Source organism: Neofelis nebulosa, chromosome 4 (assembly GCF_028018385.1).
Source record: "Neofelis nebulosa isolate mNeoNeb1 chromosome 4, mNeoNeb1.pri, whole genome shotgun sequence".
In the NCBI taxonomy this organism is placed as follows: Eukaryota; Metazoa; Chordata; class Mammalia; order Carnivora; family Felidae; genus Neofelis; species Neofelis nebulosa.
Genome location: NC_080785.1, coordinates 29,409,123 through 29,427,083, shown reverse-complemented (window position 1 = coordinate 29,427,083; position 17,961 = coordinate 29,409,123). Strand labels below are relative to the sequence as shown.

At 40.2% G+C, this 17,961-nt stretch overlaps 3 protein-coding genes across 18 annotated transcripts in view; all 3 read right to left on the bottom strand.

The window, feature by feature from the left end:
* CADPS2 (calcium dependent secretion activator 2) overlaps positions 1-17,961 on the bottom strand; it is a 543,402-nt gene that overhangs the window by 364,033 nt on the left and 161,408 nt on the right. The window lies entirely within an intron of this gene.
* RNF133 (ring finger protein 133) lies at positions 8,341-9,918 on the bottom strand. Its single transcript, XM_058724461.1, has one exon. The coding sequence runs from the start codon at positions 9,678-9,680 to the stop codon at positions 8,544-8,546; it is 1,137 nt and encodes a 378-aa protein (XP_058580444.1). The 5' UTR covers positions 9,681-9,918; the 3' UTR covers positions 8,341-8,543.
* Positions 12,871-14,177, bottom strand: RNF148 (ring finger protein 148). The gene has a single exon (XM_058724462.1). The coding sequence runs from the start codon at positions 13,940-13,942 to the stop codon at positions 13,013-13,015; it is 930 nt and encodes a 309-aa protein (XP_058580445.1). The 5' UTR covers positions 13,943-14,177; the 3' UTR covers positions 12,871-13,012.

The following is a 17,961-nucleotide window of genomic DNA, read 5'->3' as shown; positions in this document are numbered from 1 at the left end:
ATGGCAGTTAACCCAGTCTTTAAGCTGTGAGGTTAAACATTCTTTGGATGACAGGCCCCTTACTAACCTGGTGGCTCTCCTCTGCACGTGCTGCCCTTTCCGTGCATGTGTCCTAGTGCATGGCACACATTCCTTCCGGGTCTTTGGTTCAGTTTTTGATCTTCTTTGTGAAGTCTCCTCCAGTTTTATTTTTTATTACTACTATTATTTTTTTAATTTTGAGAGAGCACAAGTGTGAGCAGGGGAGAGTGGCAGAGGGTGAGAGAGACTATCTTAAGCACACTCCACACTCAGCACACACTCCGACGTGGGGCTCAATCCCATGATCCTGGGATCATGACCTGAGCCAGTATCAAGAATTGGAGGCTCAATGGACTGAGCCACCCAGGTGCCTCAAAGCCTACTCCATTTAAAACTGCAACTCTGCTTCTGACAATTCCCATCCTGTTTTCTGTCTGTTCTCCACAGCAATTAAAACTATTTAACATATGGGGCGCCTGGGTGGCGCAGTCGGTTAAGCGTCCGACTTCAGCCAGGTCACGATCTCGCGGTCCGTGAGTTCGAGCCCCGCGTCAGGCTCTGGGCTGATGGCTCGGAGCCTGGAGCCTGTTTCCGATTCTGTGTCTCCCTCTCTCTCTGCCCCTCCCCCGTTCATGCTCTGTCTCTCTCTGTCCCAAAAATAAATAAAAAACGTTGAAAAAAAAATTTTTTTTAAATAAATAAATAAATAAATAAATAACTATTTAACATATTACATTTATCCTGGAACTTAATCATGCTAGAAAGCAAGTTCCATCAGGGCAATGGGTTTTGTATAGTTTATTCCTAGACTTCCAAGGCAATCAATATTTGTTGAATGAAATTATCAATGAATCTGCCACATGGGTAAGATGCTCACCATTAACACAAAAAGGAGTAACTCCTGCTACAGAAGCAGTGGTGCTATTCACACAGAAGACGCCAAGCATTTCCAGGTAGCTGCACAGATGTATTTTCAGCTATGTATTTATGGACTCTAAATGGAGTCTCCCTCCAGTATTTGTGAGGCTGGTTTTCTGAACCCAAACCCAGGAATTTACCTAATTCCCTTCTGCATTTCATCGATGGTCCCGTTTTAGTAGGTTATTTTCAGACCTACTAAATAGGTGGTATTAGAAACAATCCTTACCCAGTGCATCGACTGCTCTAAGCTCTTTCTGTTTTTTTTTTTTTCCCCCTAACCTTCTACTTTGGAATTCCTAAATTGTCTATAATCTGTTTTTTCACAAATCCCTTGGCAGTGTGATAGTGGTGGTAGAGAAACGAGAACTAGGAGAGGAAAGGAGTAAGCATTTATATGCACAAGTCCTACATAAATCTGAGAAGCTGGACCTGTGAAAAATGCCTACTAGGTCTCTTAATACAACAACAGCAACTATGATTTGTGTACTGCTTTAAGATTCACCATTATTTTCATGTATACTATTTCTATCTGATGACAACTATGTGATGCATCCTCTTCTGAAAATAAACTTCCTGAGACAGTAGAGATCCCTAAACTTGAATGTCCATCATAATCAGCTGGAAGACTCGTTGAAACAGGTATTGGTCCCCCTCCCCTCCTCCCCAACTTTTCTGGCTCCATAAAGGTCTAGTGGGGGCTGAGAACCTGCACTTCCAACAGGCTCAAGTGATGCTAACGGTACTGGCCTGAGGACTACTGTTCTGAGATGCTCTGCCTTGGGGGAAAGGATATGAATACAGGTCACCTGATGTATAAAAAAAGCACAGTATTCTTTTCAATAGGCAACTGTGCTTATCCCTAAACATGCAAAATGGAGTGTTGTCAATTATTAGGGCAATTGTAAAAATTATTTTTAACCCTTTCCAACTTCAAAGGAATAAAAGACTACATAAAACCCTCCAACTAATTGATTTTTTGTATGAGATCGACCCCAGAATCCATACTTTCTAAATGTAAGCAGACATTCCCCTTGAGCTCAACTTTCCCTTCTCAATTAGATACATTTTGCCCACAACCCTCAGCCACCCATGCTCCTGTATCCCTAAATCGTCCGGAGATTTCTCCAGTTATCACTTGCACCACCCTCTCACCAGCACTCCCAGTATCTTTTAGCTGGGAATTTTCTTCTAAGGCCCAATTCTTGAAGTCCTCAAAACAAGACTCCTCTTAAAAACTGGTTTTTCAAGCTAACTGTAGTGCTGTGGTAAAGGCCAAGAGCTGTGGAACCAGACCAAAGTCAAACACAGATGCTGCCACATAACAGCTGTTTAACTTTAGGCAAACTGCTTAGCCTCTGTGGGTCTAAGTTTTATCATCTAAAGAATGAGCACACCTTAGAGTTATTGTTAGGGTTAAATGAGTGTCTGCCTGATAAACGCATGGAACAGCATCCTTTCATACCGAAACGGTTATTAATCACCACACTACCATCCTAACCACCACTTTTTGAGAGAAAAAGCCATATAGCACTTCCATGGTAATACCATAAAATCAAGGAATCCAAAACAGCAGTATTAAGTTTTACATTAGTAAATTACCACTAACATACAAGTCAATGGTGGGTCGTTTTGTTAGTAAATCACAATTGACTCCTTTGCACAGATCCTTTCTTTTGCTATGTTCTCATTTAATTCCTACAGACCTATTATTTTCAGCTGTGTAGTGAACATTATTGTAAGTTATGTGGGCTCCTCAAATCCAGCACATTCAAAATGTGAACTCTTCTTCTACCCCAAAAGCCTGATTCACCTATTTTCTACTCCAATGAATAGCACCATTATCACCTAGTGCCCCAGACGGAAATCTAGGAGTCATCCTTGACCCTTCCTCTGCTCCTGCTGACCCTAACCCTTCTATTCTTTATTCACGGTGTTGCTAAACTGAAGATGAAAGTTATGGGTATAAAGCCAAGTTCTGAAATCAGTACCAACTTGGTCATTAAAAAAATCAGATCAAAAATACAAATCAGCAAATGAAATCAAAGCACATGTTATCTTGAAGGTGAATTCTCTTACTCAATTTCACCTATTATTGCTTTTGTTTACACTTTCTTTTTATCACTCCTGGATTCTCCAGAATTCTCCAGAATTCCTGGTCTTCAAGTTCCTTAATCAAAATTCTACATGATACTAACTTCTTTAGAAAACACTGTTGTTAAAACAGACTCTTAACTATAGAGAACTGAGGGTTGCTAGAGGTTTGGAGTATGGGATGGGTTAAATGGATGATGGGGATTAACTAAGGTACTTGTGATGAGTACTGGGTATTTTACGTGATAAATCACTAAATTTTACACCTGAAATATTATACCATGTTAGCTGGAATTTAATACTTGAAAAAGAAAAAAAAAAACAGATTAACAATCCATGATCTGAGGAGCCTAGGTGACCCAGCTGGTTAAGCGTCTGACTCTTGATTTCAGCTCAGGTCATGATCACGGGGTTGTGGGATGGAGCCCTGAGTAGGGCTCATGGCTGAGTGCAGAGTCTGCTTGGGATTCTCTCTACCCCTCTTGTGCACTCACTCTCTTAAAAAATAATAATCCATGATATATCAACATTCTTAAATTCTTACATGATTATTTTACTGCCTGAATTACCAACAATATATTTCTTTGGTGGGGGGAACCACACTGCTGCTCACATCCTTCCCTCCATTAAAATGTGCTTCTTCCCAAATGATAGAGAAGGAAGTAACATTTGAAATGGAGCTAAGTGTTCTTGCTTTTCTAGCTGAAATCCATTCCTTCATATTCCCAGAAGCCTTTATCAATTGCTCTTCATGAAATATCACCCTTCATGACTTGCTAGATTTCCACCTCAATATTTTGAGTAAAGTGAAAACAAGTCAATAAGAAGTAAGCAGAAGGTGAAACAAGGAACTTGATTAACATGAAGGCTCTCTGAAAAAGCCCTATGGTTGTGGTTCTCAATCTTGTCTGTTTATTGCAATCAACTGGGTAACTAAAAAAAATTCTGAAGCCAGAGTCCAAAGCACAGGTGCTGGGTCAGTCTGGACATGGAGATTTTAAGAGCCTTCAACAGGATTCTGATGTGTAGCCAAGGTCAAGAAGCACCGCTCCATGAGAAACAAAAGAGGGACTTAAGAGAATGAAGAATTTTAAAATTTTTTTATATTTATTTTTGAGACAGAGTGAGTGAGCGTGCACATGCACGAGCCAACAGGGGAGGGAGACACAGAATCTGAAGCAGGGCCCAGGCTCTGAGTGGTCAGCCCAGAGCCCGATGCAGGGTTCGAACTCACAAACTCAGATCATGATGTGAGCCGAAGTAGGATGCTTAACCAACTGAGCCACCTAAGCACCCTGAGAATAAAGAATTTTTAAATTTTTTCTACTGTTTATTTTTGAGACAGAGGGAGACAGCGCATGAGCGGGGAGGGGCAGAGAGAGAGGGAGACACAGAATCGGAAACAGGCTCCAGGCTCTGAGCTGTCAGCACAGAGCCTGATGCAGGGCTCAAACCCACAAACTGTGAGATCATGACCTAAGTTGAAGTCGCACGCTCAACCGAATGAGCCACCCAGGTGCCCTGAGAATAAAGAATTTTTAAGCAGAACTAAGTATCTGGTAAAAATCAGTAGAGATGACTCAGACAACCAATCGTCCTGGAAAAAAGTTTAGAAGGCAAGGAATTCAATGGCATGTGGTAGAACAAAACAAATGGCTGATAGTTGGTTCTAGGCTGCAGCTGGAAAAGAGATGGGCTGAAAAAGAATGGGTACAGGAAACCATAGAATGAGAACAAAGCAAGCAAGGGGTGGAAAGGAAAAGTCAAGTGAATTCAAAGAGGCAATTCTGAAAAAGATGCTCTTAGTTGAGTCATTTTCAAAAATGACAGAAGCTGATGGCGGCAACAATGGTGTGTTGTAGAATTGGGAGATGAACACTACAGGTGTAGAGAAGTTTTGAAATCAGGATTACGCTGGTCATCAACAATGAGGAAAGTTCATGTCAGCAGCTGAGGTCCTCAAGGAACTCTATCTCGGAGATCTAAGATGACAGCACAACTGTGAAGACTTATAGGTAGAATATCTACAAATAAGGCAGGTTTCTGTGGAGGGACTGTGATGAGGAGCTTTAACACCTGTGCACAGGGAGCAGCTAATCTCAAGTGCATTATTCCCTCCTTTTCTAAAAAAAGTACTTGCAGTTTACAAAAACAGGTATTTTTAAGATATTTCTTTTGGTAACTGCAGTAACTCATAATCCGTATTCTTCATCAGTAAGCACTAAACACTTAAAAATGCACCAAACACAAAGCCAAATAAATTCTAAAAGACGGAAACTGGTGCCCATAGTAAATGACGGAGTAAGAACATGGAGTCGCCATTACTCTTCACACAGTGGCCAGGAGTGAATGTTTTTTTCTTTTGTTTTTTTTACATCAGTGCTTCTCCAAATTCTGATCCTTTCCTTGATTCCTGTGTGCTACTTCAAAAACCTGAAAGTCTGTAGGAGAAAACATTAACTGTACACAAAACTTAAATACCATCAGAAACACCAGCTCTCGAGCTAAGCCTTTTAAAGTGCACATACTATTGTAAATAGTATGGTTGGCCAACATTTCTCTACAGCACAACTACATTACAGTACTTCTATAGCACGAGACAGGGATATAGTTTAGTGTGTCTTGTCATACAAGGAAATGTATAGATAAAATCACCTATTGCATCACCCAATCAGTGGTCAGGTTCAACCAAGTGGTTGAGGCCACTTTCGGTTTAGTAAATAATTAAACCTAATATATCCCAGTAATGAAGCAAAGAAATTGCATTTTTATAAGGAACATCAAACCCCCCTATTAGAGGTGGGTGTGGGGAATCAACTACCAGGGAATGCAAAAGTATGTAAGAAGAAACACAAGGGAAATGTATCATGACGCTGGTATTAGGAGCAAGACAGTTCCTATCATGGTCCCGTGCCATTATGACAAAATACATTTACCTCGCTAAGAGAAAATGAGGTAGCCCACAAAATAGGTAAAAATTTACTACAACGAAAAATACCTTAAATTTGACACGGCAGCCTTATTTCCAGGTTCTAGTTATTAAACTCAGCAAAAGTGGTTTAACTGATCTGTTTGCAACATTCTAAAGACAAAAATTAAAACTGTTTTGTTCGGACATAAGAAAGAGAAAGAGAAAGCACTAAGTCCTCGGCCTACTACATGGTAGACAACTCAGCAATGACAGCTCCCAAGCTCACTGACCTTTCCTTCCCCCCCACAAATACAGGTTCTAACACCTTTTAAAGGGTATCCACTGAAAATTCTCAGATCAAGACAATAAGCCCACAGTGCATTAAATGTCTATCATTAATGAGACACTGAATTATGAAAGCTAATATATGTTAATTTTGTACACATGACAAGTCATGTTTATGGTTGACAATGATGAACCAAAAGGAAAAACCAAGGAGGCACAGGAAGGACTGAAAGAGAACACAATGGCAGTGTGAAAAGCAAATTTAAATGCTAGGTCTATCGTGGAACATGTAACCCATATTTAATTTGCCAGGAGGACACACAGCTGTAATGGTTCTAGAACCTAGGTTCGGGGGCTGCCAAGATGCATTCACTTCCATAGTTCCAATGATTCTCTTGGGCAACCAGTGGAAGTCACCCTTGCCACTCCATGAGCTGCTAGCCCTAGAGACTGAGATGCCAACAGTGGACAGTCTGAGAAAGACAACTTATCCTGGATTTAGCAACAGATTCTAGTAGGAGTGGCTTTTAAATGATCTTCAGTCTCCTGTCTCTTTAAAGTGATCCTTGGTACCTCAAACAGATTTACTCTTCCAGGTAAAAGCAAAAAGATCTGCCCAACAGTGTTTCTGTGAAATCCTCCACAGTATCGGTGCTCTGCAGTTCTTTCAAAGACCAGTTCCTTTGATTAACTGAATCAAACCTCTTCCCGGTTAGGTATAAGAGCCTGTGTAAAGGTGCCTGGGTGACTCAGTCGGTTAAGCATCCAGCTCTTGATTTCGGCTCAGATCATGATCTCAGACTCCTGAGATCAAGCCCTTCATCTGGCTCCATGCCTGGAATGGAGCCTGCTTAAGATTCTCCCTCCTCCTCCACCCCTCCCCCGATAGCACACTCACTCTCAAAAATAAAAAGAAGCATTTGTGTACCAAGTCAAGTTTCACCCCTCTACCTGGTCATCTTGGACACATTTTGCTGTGTTCTGATTCTCCCTGGCCTTCAATGATTGTTTCTCCCTCCTTCAAATAGTCTGACTTGGAGTTGCAGTTAGAATCAACCGTCGCCCTTCCACCGGCTTCTGAATTCCAGGGTTGTCAGCAATGAACTCAAGAAAATTCCTAACAGATCTCTCTCCAGTGTTGCCAAGAACAAAAACCCCACTCTCTTAGTGTTGCACAAGAACTAAAAACCCACTGTCAGGCCGGGAAGAGTTCAAAGCTCCTTGTTAGAACTATATATGTTAAGTTGAAATAATGGATTCTGAGCTGAGAATCAGTTTTCTATTTTGTCAAGGTGATTTAGGATGAAAATTGTCAGGACTAAGTTCCCCTTATTTTGTATGATTGGGATAAACTACCCAGGTTTTCATATTAATATATATTTATGTTACAGAAAAAAAAATACTTATTACTCATCCTTTCACTCAAAACTATGAGTGTCCAGCATTCTGCTAGATCCTGAAAATACAGTGAACAAAATAAACACAAACGCTGTCGTAAGAACATCTACATTGTGATACTTACCTGAAAATAATCTAGCACGTTTTAAATCTTTAATGACAAAACATACTTAGTAAGCTGAAATACATAGGAAATGAATACACCCTAATAAACACCATAGGAATTCTTGACCATTTAAATCTTTCCACAAATCATGAACATGTAATACTTTTCAGCAATACTGGGCACTGAATTATTTGCTGTTCACTGAAAAGTGCTAGTGTTTTACTTTTAAAATTACTATCACCATGCATATGCAGAGCCCATCAAAATGTACTAACAGCTTGAAAAGAACTTCTTGTCAAGGGTCAGAGTAATAAAATTCTGTACAGCAAAATTTTCATGCTAAGAATGAAAAACCACAGCACACATTGACTTCAAAAGTAGTATATTGTACTATAAATATAATATCAAAAATATTACTCTTTCTAGCACATAAGATAATTTATGGTTCCCAAACTTAATTGATGGCTTCTGTATAAGGAACATGCGAATATGTGAACAATTTTCTTATCAAGATGGAGCCCAGAATATGTACAAACATTTAGGGGGGAAAGTTCATTCTTGATTTTAACATGCATGTGTACAAAGAAATAGACATATATACTCAATAGACGTGGACAAAAAGTTACATTTAGCAAAGGCAAAAAGGTAAACAAAAAAATCCTGCTAGGCCCTTTTTCTGCTTGACAAACAATGCAGAAAGTTACCAAAGTAACAAGAGGACACAAAAACCACACTTCAAACAAACTGCTTGTCAGTATTAGGACTTGAGTTGACAAACAGGTTTAATCCACTTGCTCAAAGGTCATGCTGTCAAGGTAAAGGATGAACATATTCCACTACTGAAGTAAGCTGGCTGTCATTCTGAGGGGGCAGTGGCACTTCCCCCGCTTCCAAAGGGGTCACTTTGTCAGATCCTCTCACAGGAGGAAGTTCACTGTCTGTCTCTTCTTCATCAGGGGACAGGGCATCGGACAATTCATTTGACATGAGAACTTGCAAAGATTCTGTTCCATCTTCAACATCCACCTGAATACCCAAAGCTTTAAGAATGTCACGTTTGCACATGGGGCACGTCCCATGGGCCAGAATCCAGGGGTCAATGCAACTCTTGTGGAAAAAGTGTTTACAAGTGAGAATACGAACTGTATCGTTAGGCTTATAGAGTTCAAAGCAAACTACGCAGCTATCTCCATTTGGACTGATTTCCTCATCCCCCTCTTTCAGAACCCGAAGCTGCAGCTGGCCAAAGGCTTTCTTGAGATCAGTTGTTAACCGCTGCCATCTCCGGTTCTGAATCCTTGCTATCCAAAGTCTCCGAATATGATAAAAGATGAAATATGCTAAAGTAGCAGTTGTGACAATCACAAAAGAGACAAAATAGTGATTCATCCAGATGATGTGTTTCCTCCCCACCTCAACTATGACTGTAACGTGAACTCCCTTCTGAATTAAATGCAAAATCTCCACGCCCTTGAGGTTACCAATCATCACCACAACGATGTCTTCAAATGCCTGATGAGACATGGGAAAAACCTGATTGCCAGTTCCTGGAAAGTTGTAGATGATCACTCCGCCGGCTCCCTTCTCAATGGCCACCTTAATTTTCTGCGTGAAGGTACAACCACCTCGTTCAACAAGTGCAAGCCAGGTCTCTGACTTCTTCAATCTGCTGAAACTGGTACTGGGATTACATGCATTTTGAGTTTTTCCATCAGGTGGCACGATAACTCCTGCCACTCTCTTCAAAGTGGAGCTTCTTCCAAACACTCCCGTTTCCCCCAACTCTGACAACATCCGATTCCCAACATGAAACGAGATGTTCATGTAAGCAGTCCAGACAGCACTGGCTCTGCAACAATTGTGACTAAGAAGCCAAAGAAAACTGAATTTCATAAGCCAGGAAGAAGCAGTTTTGTTTCTGTAAGTGCTGATCTTGAGTGGATTCATCTCTCTCCCCACCTAGCGACTGAAGAACCAACCCAACAAAAAGATGTGGCTTCCACATCTATGGGCAATCAGTCGAAAATAATAAAATGAGAAAAGTCTTCAGGGTGAAAACAAGTTCCACGGTCTTCCGGCATGTTTTTGTAAGAAATTCTTAAAGAGGTCTTAGGAGGTTCAGATGTTTTATTAGAGACAGGAAGAGAAACCCTTTAGATTGAAAAAAAAAAAAATCCCAGTCCCACTAATGTAACGCCAGATACTGTTTACAATTGGGTGATGTGATTATGACATAAAAGATAACACAGCCAATTAGATAAGAGCTTTGAATCTGCTGTCAACTTACTGACTTGAGAGTTTCAAATACTGTTATGGGAGATACCTAGGTTGTAAGATCAAGTCAATCCCTGAGCAACACATTAACAGGTATCACATTAAATCAGAAATATAAAATTCATACCACACACACCTGAAAGCATATGCAAGAAAGCCACAGCATTATCACTCTTCTTCACAAATCGAGGAAACATGCAACAAAATGGCAAGTTTAAAATAATTAGGAATTAGCATGAAGAACAATTATGTGGTAAAAGCAATGAGCGTTACTACCATTTTTCACTCACGTGATCACAATAGATTTTTTATTTATCACATAAAGCACTGTACTAAGTTTATTTAACAACTGCTTGCTCAGGTTCATTGGTTTGATTTGGTTTTGATTTTTAAAAGGAGAGTATCCTGTTAGATTACTTTAGCCTCGCTTGTCTCACTCTTACGTTGCCTATCCATAGGGATGACAGCAGTAAAGAACTTTAATCCCTTTTCTCTGCAGACACTGACATCTGTTACTGATCTAACAATATTTTGAGGGAAGAGAGGAAGAGTATAAGGGGAAACAATTCTGTTTAGCAGTCTTCGCATCATTCATCTTAAACAAAAAAGCAACTATTGATTTTAATAAAACATCAAGGTCTCTCATTTATTTTTTTTAATTATATTTATTTAAAATTTTTTTTTTTAACGTTTATTTATTTTCGAGACAGAGACAGAGCATGAACGGGGGAGGGTCAGAGAGAGAGGGAGACACAGAATCCGAAACAGGCTCCAGGCTCTGAGCTGTCAGCACAGAGCCCAACGCGGGGCTCGAACCCACGGACCATGAGATCATGACCTGAGCCGAAGTCGGACGCTTCACCGACCGAGCCACCCAGGCGCCCCAAGGTCCCTCATTTAGATTAACACCAACAGCAGTGTTAAAGGTCACAGATGCTTTGAACAAAACATTTGCTAAAATCAAACATCCCTGATAGAAACTGCCCTTCCCCATCCCCACATACACTATCAGTTCTGCCTATATTTTTGCTCCATTTCTATCACTGGCACAAAAGGACTTCATACCAAAGTGACTCGTGGACTAACAAACATGGACAGCCCCTGGTGTAGGGGCATACACTTCCATGAGGGTATCTCTCAGTGGTTCTTATCCACTGGCTAGGAAAGCAAGAATTTTTACCTTGAACACAACGTCTGTCCTTACAACACAGGATGCTGAGAGACAGTTTTGGCTGGGTCTCACCAGGGCTAAGGGAGCTAGTTGTTCTTATGAAACGTGAGTCAACAAAACTTGAGGCAGGGAAGAAGAACAGGGTCCTACAGGCCCAACCCAAGCAGCATAAAAACAAATACTGAGTAAACTTCAGCTCCCAAGAGTGAATTTTCTTTTCCAAAGGCCACTAACCTGATTGTATTTCCATCCAACCCGCTCTTCAAAATGTGTAGTACACAGTGTCTACATCCATAAAGTGCCACCTAAGTTGATACCAATGGTGTAGCATTTCATCCAGAGAGATTTTAGTCAAACACAAAACCCAAATCTTTCAGCCTCTCCATTGTTACACAGAAGTATTTGTGTTTATCTACTCACAATTTTTAAAGGCAGCTGAGCAAAATTTCAGCTCCACTCTAGAACTGTGTCAAAATGCCCAAGCAGAAACACACTCACCACCATTTTAAGAAAACAAAAGCACTTACTAAGGTTAATTCTAGAAGAGAAATCTGCTACCAGAGCTAACTCACTAGGCTAGGCTAACTAGGCTCTGACAAACAAAAGAGATATTTTTTTGTGATGCTGTCCTTAAATCAGGTCTATAATAATTTAAAATATTTTAGTTACCTAACCAGAGGTGTTGTCATCCCAAGCAATTACTTAGAATGCATGATCTACCCAGTGCCTTTGGAAACCAGAGTTCCTATTGATTAACCATGGAGAATTAAATCAAGGTCTAATTATATAATGATTTTATTTTTTTTAAGTAAGCTCCATGCCCAACTTGGGGCCTGAACTCACAACTCTGAGATTAAGAGTTGCATGCTCTATTGGCTGAGCCATCCAGGCATCCCTATAATGAAATTTATTTAAGAGATTTTAGGTATCAAAAACAGAGTGTTATGCTAAGTGAAATAAGTCATACAGAGAAAGACAGATACCATATGTTTTCACTCTTATGTGGATCCTGAGAAATTTAACAGAAGACCAAGACCATGGGGTAGGGGAAGGAAAAAAAAAAAAAAAAAAAAAAGAGAGAGAGAGAGAGGGAGGGAGCCAAACCATAAGAGACTCTTAAAAACTGAGAATAAACTGAGGGTTGATGGGGGCTGGGAGGGAGGGGAAAGTGGGTGACAGGCATTGAGGAGGGCACCTGTTGGGGATGAGCACTGGGTGTTGTATGGAAACCAATTTGACAATTTCATAATTAAAAAACCCATAGAAATAATAAAATGAATCTAAAAAAGAAACTTTAAAATATCATGCCTAATTCTCTATAGCCTCAACACCAAAATCATTTTAATTTGAAGATAAAACTAATTTGCTTTTGGGGCGCCTGGGTGGCGCAGTCGGTTAAGCGTCCGACTTCAGCCAGGTCACGATCTCGCGGTCCGTGAGTTCGAGCCCCGCGTCAGGCTCTGGGCTGATGGCTCGGAGCCTGGAGCCTGTTTCCGATTCTGTGTCTCCCTCTCTCTCTGCCCCTCCCCCGTTCATGCTCTGTCTCTCTCTGTCCCAAAAATAAAAAAATAAAAAAAATAAATAAATAAATAAATAAAAACTAATTTGCTTTTAAACATATACTGATGTTCTTATTTGGATAAAGACAAAAAAGTCTAACAACTTAATAGAAAAACAACAAGTTCAAATAGCTGGCATGATATGGAGTTTTATTTTAAAAATGCAACTTTCATCCTCTTCAGTGCTTAGGTAGAGAAGATGGAGTTTCTCTCTACATAAAGTACCACATGAAAATTCACTTAATTTTAACCTTTGGGAAGACTCAGTTATATCTTCAGAAGATTGTCTGGGTTGAAGTTTTCAGAATGTCACACTTGCACATGGGGCATGTCCTGTGTGCTAAAAGCCAGGGGTCAATGCACGTCTTATGGAAAAAATGTTTGCAAGTTAAAATACGTACTACATCTTGGGGTTTGTAGATGTCAAAGCAAACAACACAACTGTCTTCGTTTGGATCTAGTTCCTTATCCCCCTCCTTGAGCACTCGCAGTTGAAGCTGACCGATAGCTTTCTTCACATCTGCTTTCATCTGTCTTCGCCTCCTGGTGGAAGAATTGGGCACCCTAGGTCTCCAAGCACAGTACAAGAAAAGGTAGGCAACTGTGGCAGCCAGGAAGGTAAAGAGAGACATGACATAATGGCTCAGCCATGGCATGTGCATTCTTCCCACCTCAATGATGATCGTCACGTAGACTCCTTTCTGAATCAAATGCAAAAGTTCCATGCCTTTCAAGTTGCCTATCATTACTGCAACTATATTTTCCGTTCCCTGGTGAGACATGGGAAATACTTTGTTACCCGTACCTGGATAGTTATAGATGATCACCCCATTTGCTCCCTTCTCTGCTGCCACGTTGATTTTATGTGTAAAAGTACAGCCCCCCCGTTCAATGAGGGCCAACCAAGAGTCTGCTTGTTCAGGTCTGCTGAAGTTGGTCATAGGATTACAAGCATTCTGATTCCATCCTTCAGGAAGTACCGCCACACCAGATACCCTTTCCAAAGGAGAATGATTTCCGAACACGCCACTCTCTCCTAATTCAGATATAATCCGATTTCCCACCTGAAATGTTATATTCAAGTGGGCTGTCCAAATGGCTTTTCCTTTTGAGCCAGAAAGGCTAAGTAGTAGAAAGATGCTAAGCCACAATAGTTGAGATGAAACAGAACTATGAGTTGAAGGAGTAATTCTAAGTAGGCTCATTCCTCCATTTGCCTCTTAACTGACAAACAAAAAACAAAACATCAGTTGTAAAAAAAAAAATAGCAAAGAAGCTAACTTCAATTGTTGACAGTAGATAATTAAAGCACATAAATGGAAAAAAGTCTGTGTTGATCAGAGGTATGTTCCTCCTTCCAGCATTTTTATTTTTGGTAGATTATCTTTCTTGTAATGAAACAGAACAAGAGTTGTTATTAGTACAATGTGATTTCAAGCAAATTATGACTTCCTCATGGGAATATTGTGACATCAGAGGTAGTTAAGCCAATCCAGGAGTTGATATTAGTGCACTGCATACTGAAATTCTATTGGCCAAAAAACCACCAAGCAAGGACTCATGGTATATAACAATTTGGATAAACTGTAAAGCAATAAACAGGCAAGTTTTTGTTTTTAAGCCCGGAGTTTCTTTCTTAGTTCTGGATAGAGTGAAAACTGCCTAATACCACTCTATATTCATTGTTTTTCTGTCTGTTAAGCAAAGTAGAAATCATTCATGTATTCGTGCATGTGGCTGGCCAGTCACCAGTTCTCATGCATGGTTTATGCTACCCAATATGCTAATCTATGGGCAGCAGGAACAAATCATTTCTACTCTCTTTCAAAATTAAATGCTTACCTCAGATTCAACATGAGGATAATAAACATGTTGTAAGCCTGATACATTGCCAACTCACAAGGCAAATTCAACTTTTCACTAAAATTGCTACCAAGAATCTATGTGCTAGGCAAACACTAAGCATGGATCATACATTGGAGGCAAAAACAGGCACCTACTGTGTGGAGCTTACTACCTAGCGCAGACAGATTTATATGTGTGTGTGTGTGTGTGTGTGTGTGTGTGTGTGTGTATATATATATATATTTATTTATTTATTTATATTTATACATAAATATATATATAAATATAAAAAATCTATATTATATATATAAATATATATTTGTGTTTTTTTTGTTTTTTTTGTTTTTTTTAATTTATTTTTTTTGGACAGAGAGAGACAGAGCATGAACGGGGGAGGGGCAGAGAGAGAGGGAGACACAGAATCGGAAACAGGCTCCAGGCTCCGAGCCATCAGCCCAGAGTCTGACGCGGGGCTCGAACTCACGGACCGCGAGATCGTGACCTGGCTGAAGTCAGACGCTTAACCGACTGCGCCACCCAGGCGCCCCAAATATATATTTGTTTTTGAGAAGAGAGAGAGAGAGAGCACAAGCAGGGAAGGGACAGAGAGAGAGGGAGACACAGAATCTGAAGCAGGCTCTAGGCTGAGCTGATGCACAGAGCCTGAGGCGGGCCTCAAACTCATGAATGGTGAGATCATGACCTGAACCGAAGTCGGATGCTTAACCAACTGAGCCATTCAGGCACCCCTAGTAAGGACACATCTTAAACACACACACAAACACGTAGCTGCAAGTTGATAGGGTCGCTGAAAGGAAAACATTCTATCCGAAGAATATAAAAGGACACAAATTTGATTAGAGGTCCAAGGCATTGCTCCCCAAGGAAGCGGTACATAGTACCACTAAGACTTGAAAGATAAATCAGAATTACCTAAGCTGAGAATAGTATTTCAGGCAGAGGAAATGGCAGTTTCAAGACCCGAACACAGCAAATGAAAGGATCTGAAGCAATGTCTGTTTGGCAAAACAGGAGAAGAGAGGGCAAAAGGTAATGAGGGAGGAGGGCAAACAGCAATCAGCGTGCAGGGTTGTAAATGTTACACCAGGATTTTGAATTAGGTCCCAAGGACAAAAGAAACACACCAAAGGGGTTGCAAGGTGGGGAGGTGGACTTATAAACATTTCAAGATGTAGACACGTTATCAAGCACACTCTTGACTGTCTCATGCGGGGAGCGGGTTGGAGGAGAAGAGTGGTGAGGGGAGCTTAGGTAGACGGTGGCTTGGACTCCTGAAATAGTAGTAAACATGCAGAGGCACAGACAAGTCAGTCACTTCAAAGGTTGAATTAACAGATCTGGTAACTGGAAGGGTAGTAGCGGGTGGAGGAAAGGAGGACCACAATGGCCACAAATCACTGTTAGTTTATTGCTGCAAACCGTGGCATCTTTACTGCTTTAAAGATCCTTTAATGCTTATTTGCTTTAATTTTAAATCTCACCTGAAGTCTGTTTCAAAGATTCAATAAACAGGCAACACTCAAACATTTATCATTTTCATTATATAGAACGTAGCCTATGCCCCAGGCATACCGTAACGCCCTCGGGATACAAAAGGGACAAAAAAAAATTTGATGCATGTTGACAATTTTGCCGTTTTGACAAAAGCATTTAGTTGTACCCCTTGTAATATTTAATATTCACTTATAAAAATAAAATTGGAAACCAAGAAACTTGTCTCATCATTCAGTTCACATCTGGACTATTGTGAAGACACACAGAATGTGGTGTCTTCCTAGCTTCAAATCATGTCAAGTGCTGGCCCGTTAACATTGACCAGGTGAAGCCTTACTAGGAAGACCATTTACATCATCACATTAGGTGCTGTAGGATTACTTAACATTTGGATTTTAAGAAGTAATTCTCTAAGTCATGGGACTAAAAGGCACGGTGTAAGCAACATAGTCAATCGTATTGTGACAGCATTGTAGGGTGACAGATGGCAGCTACCACACTTGTGGGCCGAACATCACGTATAAACTTGTCCAATCACTATGCATATACCTGAAAATATGTAACACTGTGTGTCAACTACACCTGGAAAACACACAACTGGAGTAGAATTTCAAACACGAATTCCTTCTATTAAAAAAAAAAAAAAATCACTAAGTTGTGGAGACCTAACGCACAGCCTGGTGACTACAGTAAAGAACGCTGTATACTCAACATTTGCCAAAAAAGTAGATCTCAAGTGTCCTCATCACACACACAAATGGAAACTGTGTGAGGGGATGGATAGGTTAACTAGTTTGTGATCGATTTCAAAACGTACACGTACCAAAGCATCACATTGTACACCTTACACACGTATAATTTTTGTCCATTTGTCAATACCTCAGTAAATCTGGTTAAAAAATTCTAACTTTGTTTTGGTTTGCTCATTCTTAAGGGTAAACAGTTTAAACAGGAACTATATTCTGACTCAGTAACACATCTCAAATCTCAAGGTCATGTGGTTGAAAAATGATTTGAAAATTTTACCAATTCATTGTTATTTTTCTCACTACGAGGTAAGGGGATTAAGGCAATGATAGAACTCGCTGGAGTCCCAGAATACATGCAACTATAAGAAACAACTGTTTACCTCCAACACAGTGGTTTCCAAATAGGGGACAATTTTCCCTTCCAGGGGATATTTGGCTGTTTCTGAAGACATTTTCGACTGCCACAATGACAGAATACTATTGGCATGTACTGGTAGAGGCCAGGGATGCTTTTAAAAATTCCAAAGTGCACATGGATAGCCCGGTTAAATAATTATCTGGTCCAAAATGTCAATGCTGAGGCTAATAAACTAATAAAACAGGCTTGTGAGGAAGGAACCAACACAAAACTTACTTCTCCATGGGATATCTGAGCTCTTATCATAAATTAAGCTTTTATAATTGCCAATATATCAATAACGATCCCCTTTACTGGTGCTCTCCCACCAAAGGAAAAAGGTACAAACTGCCACATGAGTAAACACAGCAGCTACAGGCTCTAAATTCCTTTTACCCAAAGGAATGATATTTAAATAATCATTAACCACAACAAACATGTAATACACACTATACACTGACAAGGGCTACAGCCTGTATCACAAGGAACACAACACGGTCTCTTTATTAAGGAGGTCATCATCTAGGTAGTAGAAAAGTGTTATGTACAAATCAGAAATAGGCATCTCTGTATCTTAACTTTCAGGTTCCACCTAAAATGTTAAGAAGGTTATAATTTTCATTACTAAAATTTCCAGAAATCTCCACCCTGATGACAGAAATAGACAAATGCATTCACTCAGCATTGCCCACATAGTATCTGTAAGATACAGGCAATA